The sequence below is a fragment of the Procambarus clarkii genome, chromosome 12 (assembly GCF_040958095.1).
Source record: "Procambarus clarkii isolate CNS0578487 chromosome 12, FALCON_Pclarkii_2.0, whole genome shotgun sequence".
Classification (NCBI taxonomy): Eukaryota; Metazoa; Arthropoda; class Malacostraca; order Decapoda; family Cambaridae; genus Procambarus; species Procambarus clarkii.
The window spans coordinates 15506961-15530196 of record NC_091161.1 but is presented as its reverse complement, the minus strand read 5'-3'; the positions used below and the strand labels follow the sequence as shown (position 1 = coordinate 15530196).

General features: G+C 49.0%; 1 protein-coding gene across 2 annotated transcripts in view; it reads left to right on the top strand.

Annotated features, from left to right (window-relative positions):
• Positions 1-23236, top strand: part of LOC123772933 (putative leucine-rich repeat-containing protein DDB_G0290503) — a 393605-nt gene that overhangs the window by 50029 nt on the left and 320340 nt on the right. For both annotated transcript variants that reach the window (XM_069323327.1, XM_069323326.1), the window contains exon 2: positions 3056-4282. In XM_069323327.1, coding sequence (XP_069179428.1) covers positions 3089-4282 — 1194 coding nt within the window. In that variant the 5' untranslated portion in view covers positions 3056-3088. The remainder of the gene's footprint in view (positions 1-3055; positions 4283-23236) is intronic.

The window sequence follows — 23236 nt, the reverse complement described above, 5'->3', positions numbered from 1 at the left end:
CCATGCGAGTCTAATATGAACTCATTATAAATGAGGTCGTATTCCCAAGGGGCTAACCAGTTTGGAGACGTGACAGGACAACTAGGAAGGGAGGAGGAGTGGCTGTGCTGGTGAAAGAACACCTGAAGGTAAGAGAGTTAATAATTGAAAACTCCCAACATATTGACATAATGGCATTGCATATCTGGAATCAAGATGATAAGCTGGTAATTTTAAATGCCTACAGCCCACCAGCAAGCAACACATGGACAAAGGAAGAACTGGATGACAAGCGAGAGGGCCTCATAATGGTCATGAGAGAGATTATGGTAAGAGCTCACAAAGATAAATCCCGATTGTTGGTATTGGGAGACTTCAACTTTAACCCTTGTGTTGCTCCGGGCTAATTAGCATCTGTTACCCACGGCGCATACCAAAAAAAAAAAAAAAATTGTTCTTCCTAACCTGTTAAGTCGTGTTCCCTGACCACAAGAAAAAAAAATCAATTGTACTTACCAACGAAGTAATTGAGCCGACAATATGGGCGATGACGTCACACCCTGCATGATCGCTCATGCATGGTTCTCGGTTCAGTCCCCTGTCCATGAAATGGACGGTCGACGCTGACTCATTCAGTTAGCTCTGCCAGACATATGGGCTTCCGAAGATGGACCTCTTCGCATCAGCGTGGTCAGGGCGTCTCCTGATATATGTGGCGTCCTTTCCCAGCTGTGAGGCCGTCAGGGTCGATGCCTTCAGGCAGGACTGGTCGAGGTGGGGTTACCTCTACCTCTTACCCCCGGTTCCGCTGTTGCTAAATGGGCCTAGCTTGCTTGGAGACTTACCAAGGGAGAGTTGTTCTTCTGGCACCTTGGTGGCCGGCCCAGACTTGGTTTCAGGGGCTGCTTGCTGGTCTTCCCGTGTCTCCACCTCTTTCAGCAGATCGGGCTAGTCCGTTACGTGGCTGGTTCGATCTTCTCCTCAGATCTTCCCATCTGGTTTTTCTGACGTGGGGTGTATCACTACTTGTATGGTGCGCAGGTGGCTTTGTTTATGGTGTCCTACCTGCGGGCTTCGTTCCGGCGACAGTATGAAGTTTCCCAGTGGTCCTCCTGTTATTTCTTGTCTCTTTGTATGTTTACGTCTGTCTCTGATAGTTTTTTTTTTCCCCTTCCTTTTGTGGTTGTTCCAGGAGCGTCATCTTATGCCGAATACTGTCGCCTCGTATCGTGTGCAGCACTGGCGGAGCCTATGCAGCTTGCGTTCGGTGTTGATGTTTCTTCTGTGCCATTCCGCAAGCTGTCTCATGCGTTGTTTCACCTCTGGCCTGGTCATGTGCCGCCTGAGCCATCCTGGTCATTGGACTGGGTGCTCTCTTTTCTCTCTTCTCCTCAGTTTGTGGTGGCCCCTTCGGTTTAAGAGTGCCGAAAGCTCTATTCTTGTTGGCATTGGCCTTTGGTGGTCATGTCGGAGAGCTTCATGATCTCTGGCGCAGGGGTTTCTGGTCTATTGGTCCTAGTGGTAGGTTTGTTTGGTTGCAGCCATCTGCTACTTTTCTGGTGAAGAATGAGACTGCTGCTTTCCGGAGGGGTCCTTGGGTGTTTGATACTTGGTTGGTCAATCTGGGGTGCATCATGTGTTGTGTATGGTTGCGACTCTCCACCGTTACCTGCACGCCGTGGCTTCGGTGGCCAGGGATGCGCTTTGGGTTTACCCGGTTTCCCTTCTTTCCTGTTCCAGGGTTCGGGTCTCCCAGGTCGTCCGCAGAGTTATTCGATCTAGCCAGCCTGCTGTCTATCCTCGTGCCCACAATGTTCGTAAGTTTGCTGCACTGGCTGCCATCTTTGTTGACATGTCTTGGGCTGACATTCGGGCATGGAGTTTTTGGAGGTCGAACAGGGTCCTGGTTGCTCGATACCTTGTCAGTCTTCCTGCGCCTAGTCGGGCCTGTGTCACATTAGGTCAGCGGTTCCAGCCAGTTGTCTCGATTTCGCATTGAGGAGTGAAGGCTGACTGCCTCCCTGGTAAGGCCATCATGTTTTTGAATTTGGTTAAGCAGCTCTGGGGAGCTGACGAGGCTGCCTCTAGGAAACCAGCATTGAATGTAATGAAATGCCATTTTCTGGGCGAGACCCGGAGTCTCCTCGGCAATTCTCCCTCCCTCGAGTCGGTGGTATTTTTTTTTGTGATTTTTGACATCCAGCCTCAGAACTGCAGAGTGGATAGCTGGCATGAGGGTCTGGGTCTCCCCTCTCCCACTCTCGGGAAGGGGGTGGAACAAACGACGGCACGGTAACGTGGTAACTTCATGCTCGTTTGCTCGGTTTCATTTGGGGAATTCTGTCCACTAGTTTGGCTTTCAGTAGCAATATTTTTACCAGAATAGGAGTTTGTTTTGTGGCGCCTACCTTCCTGGGTGCTTGACCTGGTCGATGGCAGACATAGAATGCTTCCAACTACATGGGGGGTTTCTATAGGCCATTGCTTCTCGTGCCTCTCTGAGGGGGGCCAGGTTCTGGCTCGTGGTCCCCGGTAGACCTAGAACTCCATGCACTTGACTGATGCCAGGGTCTAATACATTCATATCAACCCGGATAACTCCGGGGAGCCTCCTGGAGTCACCCAGAAAATGGCGTTTCATTACATTCAATGCTGGTTTTTGACATTCTATGGTAATAAGTTCACTTACAAACTTTAATTTTCTTCAAACTTCAGACCATTCAAACTTGCAGGCTGTAGCTGCAAACAGCATAGACCAATTCATGTAGCTTTATCATATAACTGCGGGAGAGGAGAGGGAAGCCTTTGCTTATCCCTATTATTTAGCTGGTAAATGTCTGCTGAACATGACTTATTGAGACCTGCAATAAAGAATGAAGTATTGATCATTTGAAGTCAGGAATAGTTGTTTCAACATTTAATAAGGTTTTAGGTATTAAGTTTTTATACACATGCCAATAAGTGGAAAGTGGGTTGCATTAGAAGTATAAGCTATAGTACTTACTGTACTGCAATGTAAATATGAACATATTTTCTCACATTGGAATTTGTTATATAATGACTGTTTTGTTTTCAGAAGTGCTGTTGAAAGGTGCCATGCGGTCGGTTGATGAAAACGTGGAAAGTGGATTATTTAGTCACAATATTCAGCAGAATGGCTAGTAATAAAGTGTTTGATTGTGAAGGCTCAAACATCACAACAGCAGTTGAAGCAGCAGGAAGCTTAACTGAAGAAAACCGAATAAGAGCTGCATCTGAAAATTCAAGCATGAGTAGGTCTCAAGATTCAGGAGTAATTTCCAGTCAGGTTCCTCCTGATCATCAGAGAGAGACTAATGTCAAGTCCCAAGGGCAAGTTGGCCAAGAAAATCCAACCTCAGCCTATGTAACATCAACACCAATTAAAACTAGTCAAATTCTGGGCAAAATTGCCGAGTATGAAATTTTGCCAAGCCAGATGATCCTTGATGACCCATTGCTGTCATCCATTGATGACTTGGAAGATATAACTGAACATCAAATTGAGAGTTTAGGATCAGATGATGAGTGTGAAAATAGTTTGTCAACATTACATCAAACTAAAATAAAAGCAGATTGTGACACTACTAAAAAATGTTCCATTATGAATCCAATTTGTAATGAAATATCAGCAAAATCAAGCATAAACGAAAGCCAACCATTTTCAAAAATCATAAAATCAGATGCATCATCTGTAAAGAGGAATATATTTGATATTCCTGTTAGTCCCAAATTAAAGAGTCGGGTCCGTCAACGGCTGTATACTTTAGTTAATTCTATTGATGGCTACAAAGGAAATATAAATGTTGAAGATGAAGAAGAAAATATCAGGAAAATCTGCTTTGAAGCCGTAAAATCCATGTCAAATTCCAAACTTAATATGTCTGACTCTATTCAATCAAATGCTTCTTCAATTTCTGACCCAAGAGAAAAATTACCGAACAAACCCTGTATTCAAGGTATAAAAAATGACCTGATAATAACTAACTGTGTGTGTAATGCCAAAGTTTGCAAATGCCATTCACAAGAATGTATTGCAGTAAACATGAGTCAGCAAAGAGACAATTCAAACCTAAATAATACATACATATCTACCCTTAACAACAGTGTTAGTGAAAGGTACGGGAGTGTTCTGTCCACTGTGCTGGAATCTCAAGTGAGAACACTGCAGCTTCACCATGAGCAGCTTAACCAAGAAAAACTCAGTGTTGCCATGCAGAAAAAAGATCAGGAAACTCAAGCCAGAATCTCTCTCTATCAAGGAAAGTTGCAGCAGATAACTCAGGTAAATTTATTATAGAGTTCTTTACTACTTGTCAGACTAGTGCTGCTGGGCCTCCTCCTATTTAACACTTAACATTCTGATTCGTTGGTGTGTTGCCGACTGTAAACATTCTGGGCATCTCGGGGCCCTACTCAGCAACATCTAAAATTTGTATTTTACTGAGCAAAATAAAATGTGATTCGTTAATTAGAATTAGTGGAATAGGGTGAATATAAGAATTTGTATAAACATTTATACATTCCTCACATATTTCTCAGCATTCCTCATTTATTTTTCAACATAAATAAAAATAAAATTTATGGAAATTTGTGCACATTTCTGGTCTGTATTAGTGTATAAAGAAAACGAATATAATTTTCATACTTTTCTTGCACGTAATTTGAAAAGTATAGTCAAAATTCTCACAAGTAGAGCAATTATTGTCCTCAGTGCCAGATAGTTGGTCAAGATGCTCTCTCAATGGTCCCCTGATACTTAGGTTGATTACTAGGTAAAGTATGCACACAGTGCTGAAAAAAAATTTAAATACTGTATACAATGAAACCTCGACTTAAGAATGCCCCAACTTACGAATTTTTTGAGTTACAGCACCAATTCGTTGCCAAATTCAACTCTACTTACGACCTTTGCTACGATTTGCGACTTTGTTGATACAAGTATGAGTCGACTGAGCACGTGGTTCCTGGTGGTGCGGACGACCAAGCATCAGTTTAAAGTGTCACCCCGCCTAGTGACGATTGCATTTGAATATTGTATTTGGGAGGACAACATATAATATAACACCACAAACCCAACATGGGGGAGTGTGGAGGCTGTTCTAAGCCACTTCGGAAGAGTGTTGTAGGCATTGTATGTAACATTTGTAACATAAGATTTCACCTGAGTTGTACAGGATTACCTACACAATATGCAAACCGGGAAGGTAACTACTGGATCTATCAAAGAGACAGACAGATGTGGGAAAACATTTCCAAACTAATGAATAACATTCCTGAAGTACACAGGCTACAATTCACACAAAAACTACCAGAAATATATGCAGAGTATATAAAGACAGCAACGAACTCTGAGCACAGCCCAGGGACTGAGAATTTAGAGAGTCAAAGTAGCAATGTAGAAGGACATAGTGTCGAGGTACACAAAAATGAAGGCAATATTGTAGAGCAAACTGGTGACATGAATAAGGAGAGAAAAAATGAGATGAATGAGAACACAAATGAGAAAGACGAAAGCAACAAGAACAAAGATAAGGGCAATACCGAGAATGAATGCAGAAACGAGAAAGTTGGAACAAAAAACACAGAGGTAGCCAAGTCGTGCACGGGTACAAACAAAAATAATACAATCACAGATGAAAATATTTGCAGGTATTATGCAAAAGGACAGTGCAGATATGCATTCCCAGAGGCACGGAATGCTCATTCATGCACCCACAGAAATGCCGAAACTGGTTAGGGAAAGGCAGATGTCGTTTTGATACAGAGTGTAGATATTTTCACCCTAAGCTATGCAAACTCCCTGTTAATGAGAGGAAATGCTACGATCTTCATTGCCCTGATTTCCACGTCAGAGGTACACAGCGCTATATAAGAGAGGAAGTCCAATATAATAGCCCTGAAAATTTTTTAGAGGCAGGCAGAAACAGAGGGAGAAACAGACAGGCAGAAACGTGGCAGGAGTACGGATGGAGAGGGGGAAATGCCCAAGACTGGACTACGGTTCGTCATCAAGCCCACACATGCTACACCCCCCAACTACACAGAAACTACCACACTCAACACACCCTGGATCAGGGTAGAGAGGAGGGAGAACTACCAAAACCTTCCAGAAGTTACACACAATATGGACAATCATTCATATTTGCAAACATTCAAGGTTTAAAGCCAAAGTCAAGAAATAAAGTTAAGTTCATACATGGCCTCCTATTAGAGTCAAACTCAATATTTGGGGCATTCACGGAAACTCATACAAAAGATTACATGGATGGTGAGATCTGGATTCCAAATTATAATTTATATAGATGTGATAGAAAAACTAGGTCAAATGGAGGAGTAGGTCTGTATATTAAAGAAGACCTGGTATGCACAGAACTACTGAACTCAACTAATGAGGTGGTAGAGGTACTTGGAATTAAGGTAGAGAAACTAAACCTAATTATTATTCTAATATATAAACCACCAGATACAACGGTTGAGGAATTCACAGCAGATGCACAAAATACAGAACATACTTGATAACCTAGCAAACCCAGCTCCAGATATTATCTTCCTTGGAGATTTCAATTTACCGAGTCTAAGATGGAGAATGGCAAACACAAATATCATAGCAGGGAATGACACGGGAAATAACCAACCACAGGTCAGAGAACTTTTGAGATTCTGTGACAAATTCTCGCTCAATCAACAGATTACAGAACCAACTAGGAATGAAAACACACTAGACTTGTTATTCACAAACAATGATGAACTAATCAGAGACATCACAATCTCAGATACTTCATACTCAGACCATAAGCTCGTTGAAGTGCGAACTAGCATAAATAACGGTAGTAGGTCTAAGAGACCCAACAAGTGAGAAGGAATATTCAATCAATTCAATTTCAACAATAAGAGGATCAACTGGGAAAAAATAAATGTAGACCTTGCAACCATTCAATGGGAGACGGTCTTAAGCGACAAAACTCCCACACAGGGAATAGCTCAACTGACAGCTGAAGCTTACAAGGTCTGCTTGAAGCACGTGCCTGTGAGGAGGGGCAGAAAGAGGACCACTCTAGAAAGAGAACGCAGACAACTGTACAGGAGAAGGAAAAAAATAACGGAAATGCTTCGGCAGACACAACTATCACAAGCAAGGAAAATAAGCCTAAGCAGGGAGATCGAAGAAATAGAACAAACGTTGAAGCAATCATATGAGTCTGAGGAAATGGAATTGGAACAGAAAGCTATACAAGAGATAAGGAAAAATCCGAAATATTTTTTCACATACGCAAAATCAAAATCAAAAACCTCGACCAGTATTGGACCATTAATTACAAATGAAGATACGTACACAGAGGACAACAAAGAGATTAGCGAAATTCTAAGAAGCCAGTATGAGGCTATGTTTAGCACACCAATAAACAACATGAAAGTTGATGACCCAGGCAGCTCCTTTATGAATGACATTCAAGCTGCAGATAATATAACGGATATTACCACAAACTCGGAAGACTTTGAAAGAGAAATTGACAATATGCCTATGCACTCAGCTCCTGGGCCTGACTCATGGAATTCAATAATCATAAAGAAATGTAAAGTACCAGTAGCGAGAGCACTCAGCGTAATATGGAGAAAGAGCCTGGATACAGGGGAGATACCAGCAGCACTTAAATCTGCAAATACAGCTCCGTTGCACAAGGGGGGGGAGTAAAGCCTGATGCTTAGATGGTGTCTCTGGATCTTAAGGATGCATATTGGCATGATCCCATTCATCCGGGGTTCAGGGACTGGTTAGGTTTCGTGGTGGGGTGTCAGGCATACTGCTTTTGCTGCCTTACATTTGGGCTGAATCTGGCACCTCAGGTTTTTACCTATCTTACCCGGGTCGTGGTGGCCCGTCTGCATCTACTATGTGTTCGGGTGTTGGCCTACCTCGATGACTGATTGGTATGGGATCCCAGCTAGTCTGTGTGTTTTCTCACCAGGGAATTGGTTCTTTCCCAGCTTACCGGGTTCAGGTTCCTGGTGAACTGGAGGAAGTTCCATTTGGTTCCTTTCCAGGTTCAGACTTGGCTTTGCCTGGTCTGGGATTCTTGGTCATCTTTCGTGACCCTTAATTCCTCCTGCAGTGTTGCTTGAGCTGCAGTCCCGCCTTCAGCTGTTCTTGGGGATGGGGGGGGGGGGGTCTCGGGGTCACTCGGCGGTTGCTCGAGCAGCTGTGCGGGAGTCTGAACTTCGCCTTGTTGGTTTTCCCTCTGGGTCGGGTTTGGCTTTGGAGGCTGTTCTGGTTCATTCGGAGCAATCCCAATTGGGTTTTTCGGGGTTCGGTGCCATGGTGATTTCTTGTTCCCTCGCTCGATGTGTTCACAGACGCCTCGTCTCTTGGCTAGGTTTTGTGACCAGTGCTCACCAGGCTGGTCAGAATCATTGTGGTCCGTTGTTCTGTCCAAGTTCACAGCCTAGTGTGGGAGTTCGTAGCAGTGTGGTTCTCGCTGTGGCAGATTCGGATCACGCTGGGCTCTGTGATCTGGCTTCATTCAAACTGCGCCCCAGTAGTTCATTGTCTGAACCTTTGGGTCCTGGTTGATACCTGGTTGATACCTGGTTGATGGGGTTCTGGGAGTTCATCTACTCCCCAAACCCGGCCCGAGGCCAGACTTGACATCTGAGAGTTTGGTCCACCAGGCTGTTGCTTGGAGCGGCCCGCAGGCCCACATACCCACCACAGCCCGGTTGGTCCGGCACTCCTTGAAGGAAACAATCTAGTTTCCTCTTGAAGATGTCCACGGTTGTTCCTGCAATAATTCTGATGCTCGCTGGTAGGACGTTGAACAACCGTGGACCTCTGATGTTCATACAGTGTTCTCTGATTGTGCCCATTGCACCTCTGCTCTTCACTTGTTCTATTCTGCATTTTCTTCCATGTCGTTCACTCCAGTACGTTATTATTTTACAGTGCAGATTTGGGACCTGTCCCTCCAGTATTTTCCATGTGTATATTATTTGGCATCTCTCTCGTCTCCTTTCTAGTGAGTACATTTGGAGAGCTTAGAGACGATCCCAATAATTTAGGTGCTTTATCTTGTCTATGCATGCCGTATATGTTCTCTGTATTCCCTCTATTTCAGCAATCTCTCCTGCTCTAAAGGGGGAAGTGAGTACTGAGCAAGTGAGTACTCAAGACGGGACAACACAAGTGATTTGAAGAGTACAACCATTGTGATGGGATCTCTGGACTTGAAGGTTCTCGTAATCCATCCTATCATTTTTCTGGCTGACACAATACTTGCTTGGTTATGCTCCCTAAACGTTAGGTCGTCGGACATCATTATTCCCAAATCCTTGACAGACATGCTGTTTTCCTACTATGGGCAGATTCGATTGTGTTTTTGTACCCTGTATTATGTTTAAGATCCTCATTTTTGCCGTACCTGAGTACCTGGAATTTATCACCATTAAACATCATGGTTTTCTGGGGGGAGCCCCGTCGGCTCCCCGGAGCTATCCCAGGCTGATATGCTAATGTCAGACTTTGGCATCAGTCATGTGTATGGAGTTCTTAGGCCTACCGGGGACCACGGCCAGAACCGGGCCCCCCTCAGAGAGGCAAGGGGAGCAATGGCCTATAGAAGCCCCCGTGTAGTTGGAAGCATTCTATGTCTGCCATCGACCGGAACAGGCACCCAGGAAGGTAAGCGCCCCAAAACAAACCCCTATTCTGGTTAAAATTGCTGCCTAAAACCGAACTAGTGGATAGAACTCCCCAACCGAAAACAAGCAAACTAGTGTGACGTCACACACTGCCGCGCCGCTGTCTGCGCAGCTCCCCCCTCCCCGGGAGGGGGAAGGGGGAGCACCAGACCCCCCGCGCCGGCTACCCACACCTCAGTTCTTGAGGCTGATGCTATAGGCGATGGTCGTGTGCTCTGGCTCCGGTGTCGCTACTGCACTGTGCTTTGCGTGTGGTGTTAGTTTTGTGGGTGCGAGAGCCAGGAGTTATCTTCAGTACTCGGGCTGCATGCGCCTAGGGCTGCCTTCCCTAGGTGCCCTGTAAGTACTGCCCTTGGGGCTTGGGGCCACCTTCCACAGGCTCCTCGGGGTCTACCTCTGCTGGTCCGTTTTACCTTTCGGTTTTTCGGCCGCCTGTTGGGCTCTTGGGTGTTCTGTTCTCCCTTGTTACCGGCAGGTAAGAGGCAGTTTGCACTGGTAGGGGCGCAGGGTGCTGCTCAGCTTGTATTTCCCGACATCGCGGCCGGCTCTGTTCCTTGGGGTTCGCTGTCCTCTTGCGGGGTTTTGTTTTTCTTTTTGTTTTTGCCTGGTGGGGGGTTCTGTCATTTTTTCAGTTTGTTTTTGCCCTTCCACTGTTCTCCTCGGTGGCGCCCCCTGCTAGGTCCCCGTGAGTGTACACGTCCCTGGGGTTCAGCTTTAGAAGTTTGCTTGGTAGTTTTGGGCGCCGGTTTGCAGCACCCTGCCTGGGACTACCTGAGCGCGAGTCCTCTTAAAGTAAACGCTCAGGACCCTGGGAATCCCCTAGGGGGCGCGTGGGTCCGATGGATGTGACCCCGGAGTCCCCACTCGCTGTGTGCGAGTTTGAGGGTTGCTCGGTCCCCTTGTCTCAGGGTGACCCTCATTGTTTTTGCCTCTGCCACGCTGCCTGTTGGGTCGGTGATACTTTCGACCCTGAGTCCTGTGGGTGTTGCTGCTTGCTTGTGACTCAATTTACCCAATCCTCTGATGATTCTATTCGGGTACGGGCAGCACGTGCGTTGCAGTCTAGGTTTCGTCTGTTGCAACGCGCTCGTTTGGTTGGTTCCCCGGATGCCCCGGGGCTGCCCCGCTTTGCTTTTCGAGACCCGGACTTGGGGGTGGGGGTCGCTTCGATCCTGGTTCAGTCCGCACCTCCTCGTCCTTCCCCTTCTGTTCGTTCTGGTCCCCCGCCCCTGCTTCCGGCCCCGAAGCGTCTGAGGGTTTCGGGGTCGGAGCAGGGGTTACTTGATCTCGAGACTCGGGCAGCTTCGGGGGTTGCCCCTTCTGGGGGGGCGGCAGAGGCATTCGAGTCTTGTCTCCCGGCCGAAGCTTCAGGGTCTGACCAGTGGGCCCCCCTTCCTCCAGCTTTTCCGGCTGCTCCGTCCTTGTCTTGTGGGGTCGGGGCTTGGGGAGAGGACTCGGCCTCGGGTCCTGTGGTGACGGACCTCGAGGCTGGGGAGGGGCTGACTTGGGGGCCTTGGGCCCCGCTGGACCCCGCCTGGGTTTTTCTTCCCACTGAGCGGGGCTTATTGTTACAAGGAGTGGGGTTTTCTTTTCCCCCCTCTGCGTACGAGTTGGATTTGGTGTCGGCCCCTCCCCGGGTTCGGTTCCGTGTTCCCCCGGGTACGTCGGTTCCGTCCTTCCGGAGGTTTTCGGCTTATCGCATCCAACCTGGTGTGGTGCGAGCGGCCTTTGCAGCTTACCTCCTGCGTGACCCGGATTATGCCTCGGAAATGGATCCGTCCACGTTCAGGTTTGGGACTTCGTTCCCTTTCTGGCTCCGTTACGAGGTTCCGGAGTTGTCCTGGCTAGCAGACTGCCCCTTGTTTGGTCTGGATTCCTGGCATTCCTTCTGTCATTCCCGCACGCTGGAGTGGCGGGAAGCTTCCACGGTGCATCAGGTTTTCCTGGGGGGTGAACTTGAGTACCTGAATGAGTGCTTGTTTGCCCCTGCCCTTCCCCGCGATGTGGGCATTATTCAGCTCCATGTGCAGGTTCCCTCCCTTTCGGCGGCGCTCGTGGCGGAGGACTTGCGCGCCCGGGGCCTTTTTGTGTTCGGCCTTGCGGTTCTTTTCCCTCCTGGAGCTGTCTTCGGATTGGCTCGTGGAGGATGTGGGGACGCTTGGGTCCGTCCCGGGGTCCGGCACCTTGTCCTCGGCTGCGCGTTCGTCGGCTGCCTTGTTGAAGCTGTTCACGCCGATTTTGCGGGATGCGGTTTCCCTGTTCTATGCTTCCCGTCTCGCGTGTCGGCAGGCGGTGCTGGGTTCCTCCGTGGAATCTGCTTGGGCTCTGGCTCTTAGGCGTTCTTCACCTTTTTGTCCTCTCCTGTTTGGGGAGTCGGCCGTGGCGCAGTTTATTCAGGCTGCGTCGGCGGCTTGTCGTCCGATGTCGGACTTGTTGGTTTTCCGGGGGTCCCGGGGTGGGTCTTCCCGGAAAGGTCGTGCCAGGGCTCGGGGTTCCTCTCGTCGTGGTAGGCCTCTGGTGTCAGGTTTGGGGTTGGCTCCTCCTGCGGACCCTCCCTCGTCTGATCGGTGCGGTGTTCGCGCTGTGCGGGGTTCTGGGTCTTGTAAGGGTCGCCGGCCCTTTCGCGGTTTGCCCCCCTTGACGGGGCGATGGGGGGGCGGCTTGCGCTGTTCGCCCGCGCCTGGTCCCACGATTCGTGGGCCTTTCGGGTCGTGTCTCGCGGCCTGCGGTGGCGTTGGGTGGCCCCTCCCCCCTTTGGGGGGTCGAGGCTGGCAGGGCAGGCTTCTTCCCCTGCGCTCTGTCGAGTCGTCTTGGAGTGGGTACGCTTGGGCGTCGTCGAAACGACGTCGTCCCTCAGATGGGTTTCCCGTCTGTTTCCGGTTCCGAAATGGGACTGCGCGGACCTGCGGTTCATTCTGGACTTGTCCCGTCTGAACCCCTGGGTTCATTGCCCCTCCTTTCGGATGACTACGCGGTCTCAGGTTCGGCTCCTCTTGGAGCCGGGAGCTTGGATGGTGTCCCTGGACCTCCGGGACGCTTATTGGCATGTCCCGATTCATCCGCGGTTCAGGGACTGGCTCGGTTTTGTAGTGGGGCGTCTGAGTTACCGCTTTCGTTGTCTCCCATTCGGGTTGAACCTGGCACCTCGCGTGTTCACACGCCTTACACGGGTTGTGGTGGCTCGTTTGCGTCTCCTAGGTGTTCGGGTGTTGGCCTACCTCGACGACTGGCTGGTTTGGGCTCCCAGCCAGTCAGCTTGCTTGCTAGCCAGGGATTTGGTTCTTTCCCAGCTCGCCGGGTTCGGTTTCTTGGTGAACTGGAGGAAGTCCCATCTGGTTCCCTCTCAGGTTCGGACTTGGCTGGGTCTCGTGTGGGACTCTCGAACCGCCTCCTTGTCTCTCCCTCCGGAGTCTCTCCTGCGGCTGCGGTCCCGCCTTCGTCTGTTTGTGGAGGGCCCTCGGGTCACCCAGCGGTTGCTCGAGGGGCTGTGCGGAAGCCTGAACTTCGCGATGGTGGTCTACCCGCCGGGTCGGGTTTAGCTTCGACGGCTGTTCTGGTTCCTTCGGGGTTCCCCCTTCCGCCTCTCTCGCGATCGCAGAGTTCGACCCCCGGGGGACTTGCGTCGGTTGCTGCGTCACCGGCTTCCTCTTCGGGTTTTTCGGGGTTCAGTGCCTTGGCGCCTACCCGAGCCCTCGCTCGATGTGTACACGGATGCGTCGTCTCTCGGCTGGGGTTTTGTGACCAGTGCTCACCAGGCCGGCCAGGGGCGTTGGGATCCGTCCTTCCGTCGAGCTCACAGTACGGTGCGGGAATTCGCGGCGGTGTGGTTTGCTCTGGGGAGGATTCGGGTGGCCCGCGGATCGACGATTCGGCTCCATTCGGACTGCTCTCCGGTGGTTCATTGCCTGAACCGCGGGGGTTCGATGCGGTCCTTGTCTCTTTGGGGTTGGTCGCTTCGGGTGACTCGTCTGCTGAGTTCTCGGGGTTTGGCTCTCCTGGCGGTTCACGTACGGGGCGTGTCCAACGTCTTGGCCGACGCCCTGTCTCGCTTCGTTCCCCTCTCCACGGAGTGGACGGTTCGACGACGAGTCCTTCCGTTGGCTTTGCCAGACGTTCGGGCGCCCCGAAGTGGACCTCTTCGCGTCGGCGTGGTCGCGGCGTCTTCCCGTTTATGCGGCGCCCTTCCCCGATTGCGTGGCCGTCGGGGTTGATGCCTTTCGGCTAGACTGGTCGAGGTGGGGGTTCCTGTACCTCTTTCCCCCGGTTCGGCTGTTGCTCCAGGTCCTGACTCGCTTAGAGACTTACCGGGGGAGAGTTGTCCTTCTGGCCCCTTGGTGGCCGGCACAGCCTTGCTTTCAGGCGCTGAACCTCGGTCCGAACCGAGGGTTTTCCCGCGGCTCCGCCTCTTTCAGCAGATCGGGCCGGTACGTCACGTAGCTGGTTCGATCTTCTCCTCGAGTCTTCGCGTATGGTTTTTTGACTCGAGTCTATCATCATCTCTATGGTGATCAGGTGGCCTCCTTGTTGGTGTCCCACCTGAGGGCTTCTTCTCGGCGGCAGTATGAAGTTTCCTGGCGGTCCTTCCGTTTCTTTTTGCGTCTTAGTCGTGGTGATAGTTTTGTTCGTTTGCAGCCGTCTCCTTCTTTTCTGGCGAAGAATGAGACTGCTGCGTTCTGGAGGGGTCCATGGGTGGTTGATGCTTGGTTGGTCAGGCCGGGGGTGCATCATGTTTTGTGTCCGGTTGCGGCGCTTCGCCGTTATTTGCGCGCCACAGCTTCTGTGTCCGGGGACGCGCTGTGGGTTGATCCGGTTTCCCTTCTTCCCTGTTCGCGGGTTCGGGTCTCTCAGGTCGTCCGCAGGGTTATTAGGTCCAGCCAGCCTGCGGTCTATCCCTGTGCCCATGACGTTCGTAAGTTCGCGGCTCTTGCTGCCGTCTTTGGGAATATGTCTTGGTCTGATATTGGGGCGCGGGGATTTTGGCGGTCGAACAGGGTCCTGGCTGCTCGTTACCTTGTGAATGTCCCTGGGCCTCGTCGGGCCTGTGTTGCTTTGGGTCGGCGGTTGCAGCCAGTTGTCTCGGCTTCGAGTTGAGGGGTGAGCGACGACCGCCTCCCGGGTAAGTCCCTCTTTTTCTGTCTGTGGGTAGTTAGCTCCGGGGAGCCGACGGGGCTCCCCCCAGAAAACCAGCGTTGAATGTAATGAAACGCCATTTTCTGGGTGAGTCCCGGAGGCTCCCCGGCATCCCTCCCTCCCTCCGGTCGGCGGTTTTTCGCGTTTTTGACATCCAGCCTCAAGAACTGAGGTGTGGGTAGCCGGCGCGGGGGTCTGGTGCTCCCCCTTCCCCCTCCCGGGGAGGGGGGAGCTGCGCAGACAGCGGCGCGGCAGTGTGTGACGTCACACTAGTTTGCTTGTTTTCGGTTGGGGAGTTCTATCCACTAGTTCGGTTTTAGGTAGCAATTTTAACCAGAATAGGGGTTTGTTTTGGGGCGCTTACCTTTCTGGGTGCCTGTTCCGGTCGATGGCAGACATAGAATGCTTCCAACTACACGGGGGCTTCTATAGGCCATTGCTCCCCTTGCCTCTCTGAGGGGGCCCGGTTCTGGCCGTGGTCCCCGGTAGGCCTAAGAACTCCATACACATGACTGATGCCAAAGTCTAACATTAGCATATCAGCCTGGGATAGCTGATAGGGGAGCCTCCGGGACTCACCCAGAAAATGGCATTTCATTACATTCAACGCTGGTTTTTTCTGCTGCCCAATCGAAAACTTTGTTAATATCTGTTTGTATTTTATCAATGTCTTCAGCAGAGGTAATTTTCATGCTGATTTTTGTATCATCTGCAAAGGATGACACGAAGCTGTGGCTTGTATTTTTGTCTATATCAGATATGAGAATAAGGAACAGCATTGGTGCAAGTACTGTACCTTGAGGTACAAAGCTTTTAACTGCACTCGAATTCGATTTTACTTGATTGACTGTTACTCTTTGTGTTCTGTTCGACAGGAAATTGAGTACTCAGCGTCCTACTTTACCAGTTATACCCATTGACCTCATTTTGTGTGCAATCACTCCATGGTCACATTTGTCGAATGCCTTTGCAAAATCTGTGTATACGACATCTGCATTATGTTTTTCCTCTAATGCCTCAGTGATTTTGTCATAGTGGTCAAGTAGCTGTGAGAGGCATGATCTTCCTGCTCTAAATCCATGTTAGCCAGGATTGTGGAGGTCATTGGTTTCCATGAATCTAGTGACCTGACTCCTGATCACTCTCTCAAATACTTTTATTATGTGGGACGTTAGTGCAACTGGTCTATAATTCTTTGCCAATGCTTTGCTACCACCCTTGTGTAGAGGGGCAATGTCTGCTGTTTTAAGCGCATCTGGTATCTCCCGTGTCCAAGCTCTTCCTCCACACTATACTGAGTGCCTGTGCTACTGGCACTTTACATTTCTTTATAAATATTGAATTCCACGAGTCTGGACCCGGGGCTGAGTGCATGGGCATATTGTCAATTTCTCTTTCAAAATCTGCCACGCTCGTCTTGATATAAGTTATATTTACAGGTGTTTGAGTATCATTCATAAAGAAATTGTCCGAATCTTCCACTTTCATGCCGAGTATCGGAGTGCTAAACTTGTCCTCATACTGCCTTTTTAGGATTTCACTAATTTCTTTGTCATCCTCAGTGTATGAACCTTCACTAATACGAATAGGTCCAATACTAGCAGTGGTTTTCGCTTTTGATTAGCATATGTGAAGAAATATTTTGGGTTTTTCTTTATTTCTTGAATTGCTTTCTGTTCTAGTTGCCTTTCTTCAGTCTGATAGGAACGCTTCGGTTCGTGGCTCTTCAGGGCTGATCGTTTCGAGTGGCTCGTCTGCCGAGTTCTTGGGGTTTAGCTCTGCACGGTTCACATCTGGAGAGTGTCAAATCGTTCAGCCTGTCTCGGTTCGTTCTCTTATAAACGGAGTGGACGGTCAATGCCAACTCATTCCATTGGCTCTGCTGGACATTCGTGTGCCCCTATGTATACCTCTTCCTGTCAGCTCAATCTTGGCGCCTCCCAGTGTATGTGGCACTCTTCCCCGAATGTAAAGCAGTCGCAGTAGACACTTTTCAGCTGGATTGGTTGAGGTGGGGGGGGGGCGTTCCTATACCTCTTTTCCCCGATCCAGCTGTTGCTTTAGGTTCTGGCTCGTCTCGAGTCCTTTTGGGGGAGGGGGATTCTCCTAGCTCCTTGGTGGCTGGCCTAGCCTTGGTTTCAGGCTGGACCTGAAAGGGCCATTTCTTTTCTCGGTGTCCGAACCCAAAAGTTTTTCCGCAGCTCGGCCTCTTTCAGCAGGTCAGGCTAGTGAGGGTACTCTGCTGGTTTGCCCAACTCTTCCGCTCTTCACGTTTGATGTTTTTGACACAAGTGTATCACCACTTGTATGGTGATTAGGTGGCTTCTTTGATTGTGTCCCACCTGTGGTCTTCCTCTCAGCAACAGTATGAAGTTTCTTGGCGTTCTTTTCACCATTTCCTTTCCCTTCGTAGGTTGTCATTCATTTCTGATTAGATTGTTTTGTTCTGTCTCTCTTGGCTTTTTCAGGACCGGCATCTTATGCCAAGTACTGTTGCTTCTTATCATTCAGCATTGGCGAGAAGCTCAAGCTGGCATTCCTCAAGCTCTTTTGTGTATTTTTTCACCTCCGGCCTGCTCATGCGCTGTATGAGTCATCCTGGTCTTTGAACCAGGTGCTCTCTTTTCTCTCTTCTCGGTTTGTTGTGGCCCCTTCGGTTCAGGATGGGCTCAGAAAGACTTTGTTTTTGTTGTTTTTGGCTTCTGGGGGTTGGGTTAGGGAGCTTCATGCTCTTCTCCAGCACAGAGGTTTCTGCTCCTTTGGCCCTGGGGGGAGCATTTTGTTTGCAGTCGTCTCCTTTTGTGGCGAAGAATGAGACAGTGGACTTCCGGAGGGGTCCATGGGTTATTGATGCTTGGTTGGTCAGGCTGGGCGCGCATCATGTTTTGTCTGGTTGTGGCTATTTGCCGTTACCTTCGCGCCTTGGGTTCTGTGTCCGGAGACATACTTTGGGTTGATCCAGTTTCCCTCATTCCCTGTTCCAGGGCTCGGGTTTCTCAGGTCGTCCACAGGGTTATCAAGTCCAGCCAGCCTGCAGTCTATCCTCGTGCTCTTGATGTGCAGAAATTTGCAGCTTTTGCTGTGGTTTTTGGTAAAATGTCTTTGGTTAACATTCAGGCACAGGGGTTTTAGAGGTCGAACAGGGTCATGGCTGCCTATTATCTTGTGAACGTTCTACACCCTCATTGGCCTTGTGTGGCCTATTGCCGTCGGTTGCAGCCAGTTGTCCTATCTTTGTCTGGAGGCATGCAGTGCTGCCGTTTTCCGGGTAAGTACTTTTTTTCTGGGGGGAGCCCCTACGGCTCCCCGGAGCTTACTAGGCTGATATGCTAATGTCAGACTTTGGCATCAGTCATGTGTATGGAGTTCTTATGGGCCTACCGGGGACCACGAGCCAGAACCTGGCCCCCTCTAGAGAGGCAAGGGGAGCAATGGCCTATAGAAACCCCCGTGTGATTGGAAGCATTCTATGTCTGCCTTTAAACCAGGTTAGGCACCCAGAAAGGTAGGCGTCCCAAAACAAACCCCTATTCTGGTGAAAATTGCAACCAAAAGTCAAACGAGTGGATAGAACTCCCCAAACGAAAATGAGCAAACTAGTATGACGTCACCTGTCATCGTGCCGCTGTTTGCGCAACTCCCCCCTGCCCGGGAGGGGTAAGGGGTAGCCCCAGACCCACCACGCCGGCGATCCACACCCCAGTTTTTGAGGCTGATGCTATCAGCTCGGTTGTGTGCTCTGGCTCCTGTCTTTTTGTGGCGCTGTGCCTTGTGTGTGGTTGCTGTACTCCAGGAGTGTGAGAGCCAGGAGTTATTCTTCAGTACTCAGGCTGCAAGCGCCTAGGGTTCCCTTCCCTAGGTGACTTATAAGTACTGTCTCCACTCGATCATCCGGACTATATGGGAAGGACCCCCAGCTGGATTATCACGTGTTCCGGATAATGGTACTTTTTCACCTACGAGTCCAAAAGTGACCATTTCCAACTATTTTTATACAGTACTACAAACAACATAATTTGAATTGCCTTGCCACATAAAATTATTAAATATTCAACTAGAAACCTGAACTTACCTTGTTGGTGTTCGTCTTCTTGATTGATGCCACACATCTTGAAGTTAAGAATTCTTAACAATTTACGTAACCTATACTAACACAACACTAAAATTAACACTTAAAATTACTGTACACTTCATTAAGCAAAGTTAGTTTTGACTGCCAGCTGCTGAAGCCTCACTGAAGGCATTTGGGTTGCCTGTGAGGCCTCACTTGTTGAAGGCGCTTGCTTGCGCCTCACTTGTTGAAGGCGCTTGGCTTGTCTGTGAAACCTCACTTGTTGAAGGCATTTGGCTTGCCTGTGATGCCTCACTGGTTGAACAACATGTAACTTGTCTTTAATTGCTAGGACAACCTTCTTCCTGTTAACTCCTCCAAAACGATTGATGCTGCTACCAGACATAGTCTTGGCCAAAAATGTTTAAAGTTATTATGAAAATATAAAACCCATGTAAAAAAATATTTCACTAATGGCACAGCACTGTGACGCCGCACTAATTATATGAACATGTTTGCTGATGATGCTAAGATAATAGGAAGGATAAGAAACTTAGATGATTGTCATGCCCTTCAAGAAGACCTGGACAAAATAAATACATGGAGCGCCACTTGGCAGATGGAATTTAATGTTAATAAATGCCATGTTATGGAATGTGGAATAGGAGAACATAGACCCCACACAACCTATATATTATGTGAGAAATCTTTAAAGAATTCTGATAAAGAAAGATATCTAGGGGTGGTTCTAGATAGAAAACTATCACCTGAGGACCACATAAAGAATATTGTGCGAGGAGCCTATGCCACGCTTTCTAACTTCAGAATTGCTTTTAAATACATGGATGGCGATATACTAAAGAAATTGTTCACGACTTTTGTTAGGCCAAAGCTAGAATATGCAGCAGTTGTGTGGTGCCCATATCTTAAGAAGCACATCAACAAACTGGAAAAGGTGCAAAGACATGCTACTAAGTGGCTCCCAGAACTGAAGGGCAAGAGCTACGAGGAGAGGTTAGAGGCATTAAATATGCCAAAACTAGAAGACAGAAGAAAGAGGTGATATGATCATTACATACAAAATAGTAACAGGAATTGATAAAATCGATAGGGAAGATTTCCTGAGACCTGGAACGTTAAGAACAAGAGGTCATAGATATAAACTAGCTAAACACAGATGCCGAAGAAATATAAGAAAATTCACTTTCGCAAACAGAGTGGTAGACGGTTGGAACAAGTTAGGGGAGAAGGTGGTGGAGGCCAAGACCGTCAGTAGTTTCAAAGCATTATATGACAAAGAGTGCTGCTAGGAAGACGGGACACCACGAGCGTAGCTCTCATCCTGTAACTACACTTAGGTAATTACTGGTTGAGGTGTATAACAGTAACTTGTCTTTAATTGTTAGGACAACTTTCTTCCTCTTAACACCTCCAGAACGATTGATGCTGCTACCAGACATAGTTTTGGTCAAAAATGTTCAAAGTTACTATGAAAATAAAAAAGTTATTTAAATAAAATATTTCACTAATGGCACAGCACTGTGGTATAACACGAGGGACGGGAGCACATGGGTTGACCAGTGTTGGACGGGTCCGCTTGGGGCAACTATAGCACGTTACGTAGGCCGCCAGGAGGAAAAAAACTCACAATATTTTTTAAGGAAACTTCAGCCTGTGCACATTGCTTTTAGGAAACTTATATACTTGTTATTACATAATTACTAGTACTGTACTTATTTCATTTGTTTTTGGCTATGATTAATTGTTCTAAACTTAATGGTAATTCCTGTACCCAGGTGGTCCCTCCCGACGTTCCCCTCCCACCCTCCTGACACCACCCACCCATCCCACCCCCTCCTCAACCATGCGTCTAGAGTCACAGGCAGACGGGATTAATACGGTACGGCTGAATTTTTATCCGGCTAAACCAGCTTTTATCCGGCTCCCACGGCCATTTTGGCCAGATATTGAGATAACTTTATCCGTTCACGATTTTGGCCGTATAAGGGCGTTTTCCGGATGTTCGAATCCCGGATAATCGCGTGGTTATAGTACTTTCCTTGGGGTCTGCCTCTGTGGGTCCATTTCACTGCTCGGTTTTTCGGCTGCCCTTTGGGTACTTGGGTGTTTTGTCTCCCTCGTTTACCTTAGGGTAAGAGGCAGTTTTTGCACTGGTAAGGGGGCGCATGGTGCTGCGCAGCTTGTTGTCACCTATCACAGTGGTTGGCTATGTTCCTTGGGGTACGTTGTCCTCTTGCGGGGTTTTGTTTTTCTTTTGTTTTTGCCTTGGTGGGGGGTTCTGCCCTACTTGCCACTGGTATTTGGCCTCACCCTGATACTTGGTGGTGCTCCCCTGCTTGGTCCCCGTGAGTGTGCACGTTCCTGGGGTTCAGCTTTAGACAGTTTGTTTGGTAGTTTTTGGGCGCCAGTTAGCAGTACCCTGCCTGGGTTTACCTGAGCGCGAGTCCTCTTCAAGTAAATGCTCAGGACCCTGGGAATCCCCTAGGGAACGCGTGGGTCCGATGGATGTGACCCCGGGGTCCCCCCCTCGCTTCATGTAAGTTTGTGGGTTGTTCGGTTCCCTTGTCTCAGGGCGATCCTCACTGTTTTTGCCTCCGTCACGCAGCCTGTTGGGTCGGTGACATTTTCGACCCTGAGTCCTGTGAGTATTGGTGCTTGCTGGTGACTCAATTTACCCAATCTGTAGATGATCATCTTTGGGTACAGGCTGTGCAGGCATTGCATTCTAGGTTTCGTTTGTTGCAATGCGCTAGGTTAGTTGCTCACCCGGATGCCCCGCGGCTGCCCCGTTTTGCTTATAGGGACCTGGACATGGGGGTAAGGGTCGTTTCGACCCTGGTTCAATCTGCACCTCCCGGTCCTTTCCCTTCTGTTGTTCGTTTTGGTCCCCCTCTCCTGCTTCCGGCCCCGAAATATCTGAGGGTTTCGGAGCCGGGGCTGGGGTTAGTTGGTCTTAAGACTCGGGCAGCCTTGGGGGATGCCCCTTCCAGTGTGATGACGGAGGCATCGGAATGATACGTCACGTGGCTGGTACGATCTTCTCCTTGAGTCTTCCTTTATGGTATTTTTGACTCGAGTTTATCATCATCTCCATGGTGATCAGGCGTCTTCATTATTGGTGTCCCACCTGTGGGCTTCGTCTCGGCGGCAGTATGAGGTTTCCTGGCGGTCCTTCCGCTTCTTCTTACGTCTTCGTCGTTGTGCTTTGCTTTCTGTTAGGGTGGTGTTGTCCTTTCTCTCTTGGTTGCTCCAGGACCGTCTCCTTGTGCCTAACACTGTCGCCTCGTATCGTAATTACCTAAGTGTAATTACCTAAGTGTAGTTACAGGATGAGAGCTACGCTCGTGGTGTCCCGTCTTCCCAGCACTCTTTGTCATATAACGCTTTGAAACTACTGACGGTCTTGGCCTCCACCACCTTCTCACCTAACTTGTTCCAACCGTCTACTACTCTGTTTGCGAAAGTGAATTTTCTTATATTTCTTCGGCATCTGTGTTTAGCTAGTTTATATCTATGACCTCTTGTTCTTATAGTTCCAGGTGTCAGGAAATCTTCCCTATCAATTTTATCAATTCCTGTTATTATTTTGTATGTAGTGATCATATCACCTCTTTTTCTTCTGTCTTCCAGTTTTGGCATATTTAATGCCTCTAACCTCTCTTCGTAGCTCTTGCCCTTCAGTTCTGGGAGCCACTTAGTAGCATGTCTTTGCACCTTTGCATCGTGCGGCGCTGGCAGAGCCACTTCAGCTTGCTTTCGGTATTGATGTCACGTCTGCGCCGTTTTGCAAGTTGTCTTAGTCGTTGTTTTACCTCCGGCCTGCTAAAAGCACCGCCTGAGCCGTCCTGGTCATTGGATAGGGGGCTCTCTCTTCTTTCTTCTCATTTTGTTGTGGCCCCTTCGGTTCCAGATTGTTTTTCAAAGGCTCTTTTCCTGTTGGCATTGGCCTCTGGGGGTCGGGTTGGTGAGCTTCATGCTCTCCTCCGGTGCAGAGGTTTCTGCTTCTTTGGTCGGGGTGATTGGTTTGTTTGTTTGCAGCCTTCTCCTTCTTTTCTGGTGAAAATGAGACTGCTGCTTTCCAGAGGGGTCCCTGGGTTGTTGAAGCTTGGTTGGGTAGGTCGGGGGTGCTTCATGTTTTGTGTCTGGTTGCGGCTCTCCGCCATTATTTGTGCGCCACGACTTCTGTGTCTGCAGATGCGCTTTGGGTTGATCCGGTTTCCCTTCTTCCCTGTTCGAGGGTGCGGGTCTCCCAAGTTGTCCACAGAGTTATTAAGGCTAGCCAGCCTGTGGTCTATTCCCGTGTCCATGATGTCCTCAAGTTCGCGGCTCTTGCCGCCGTCT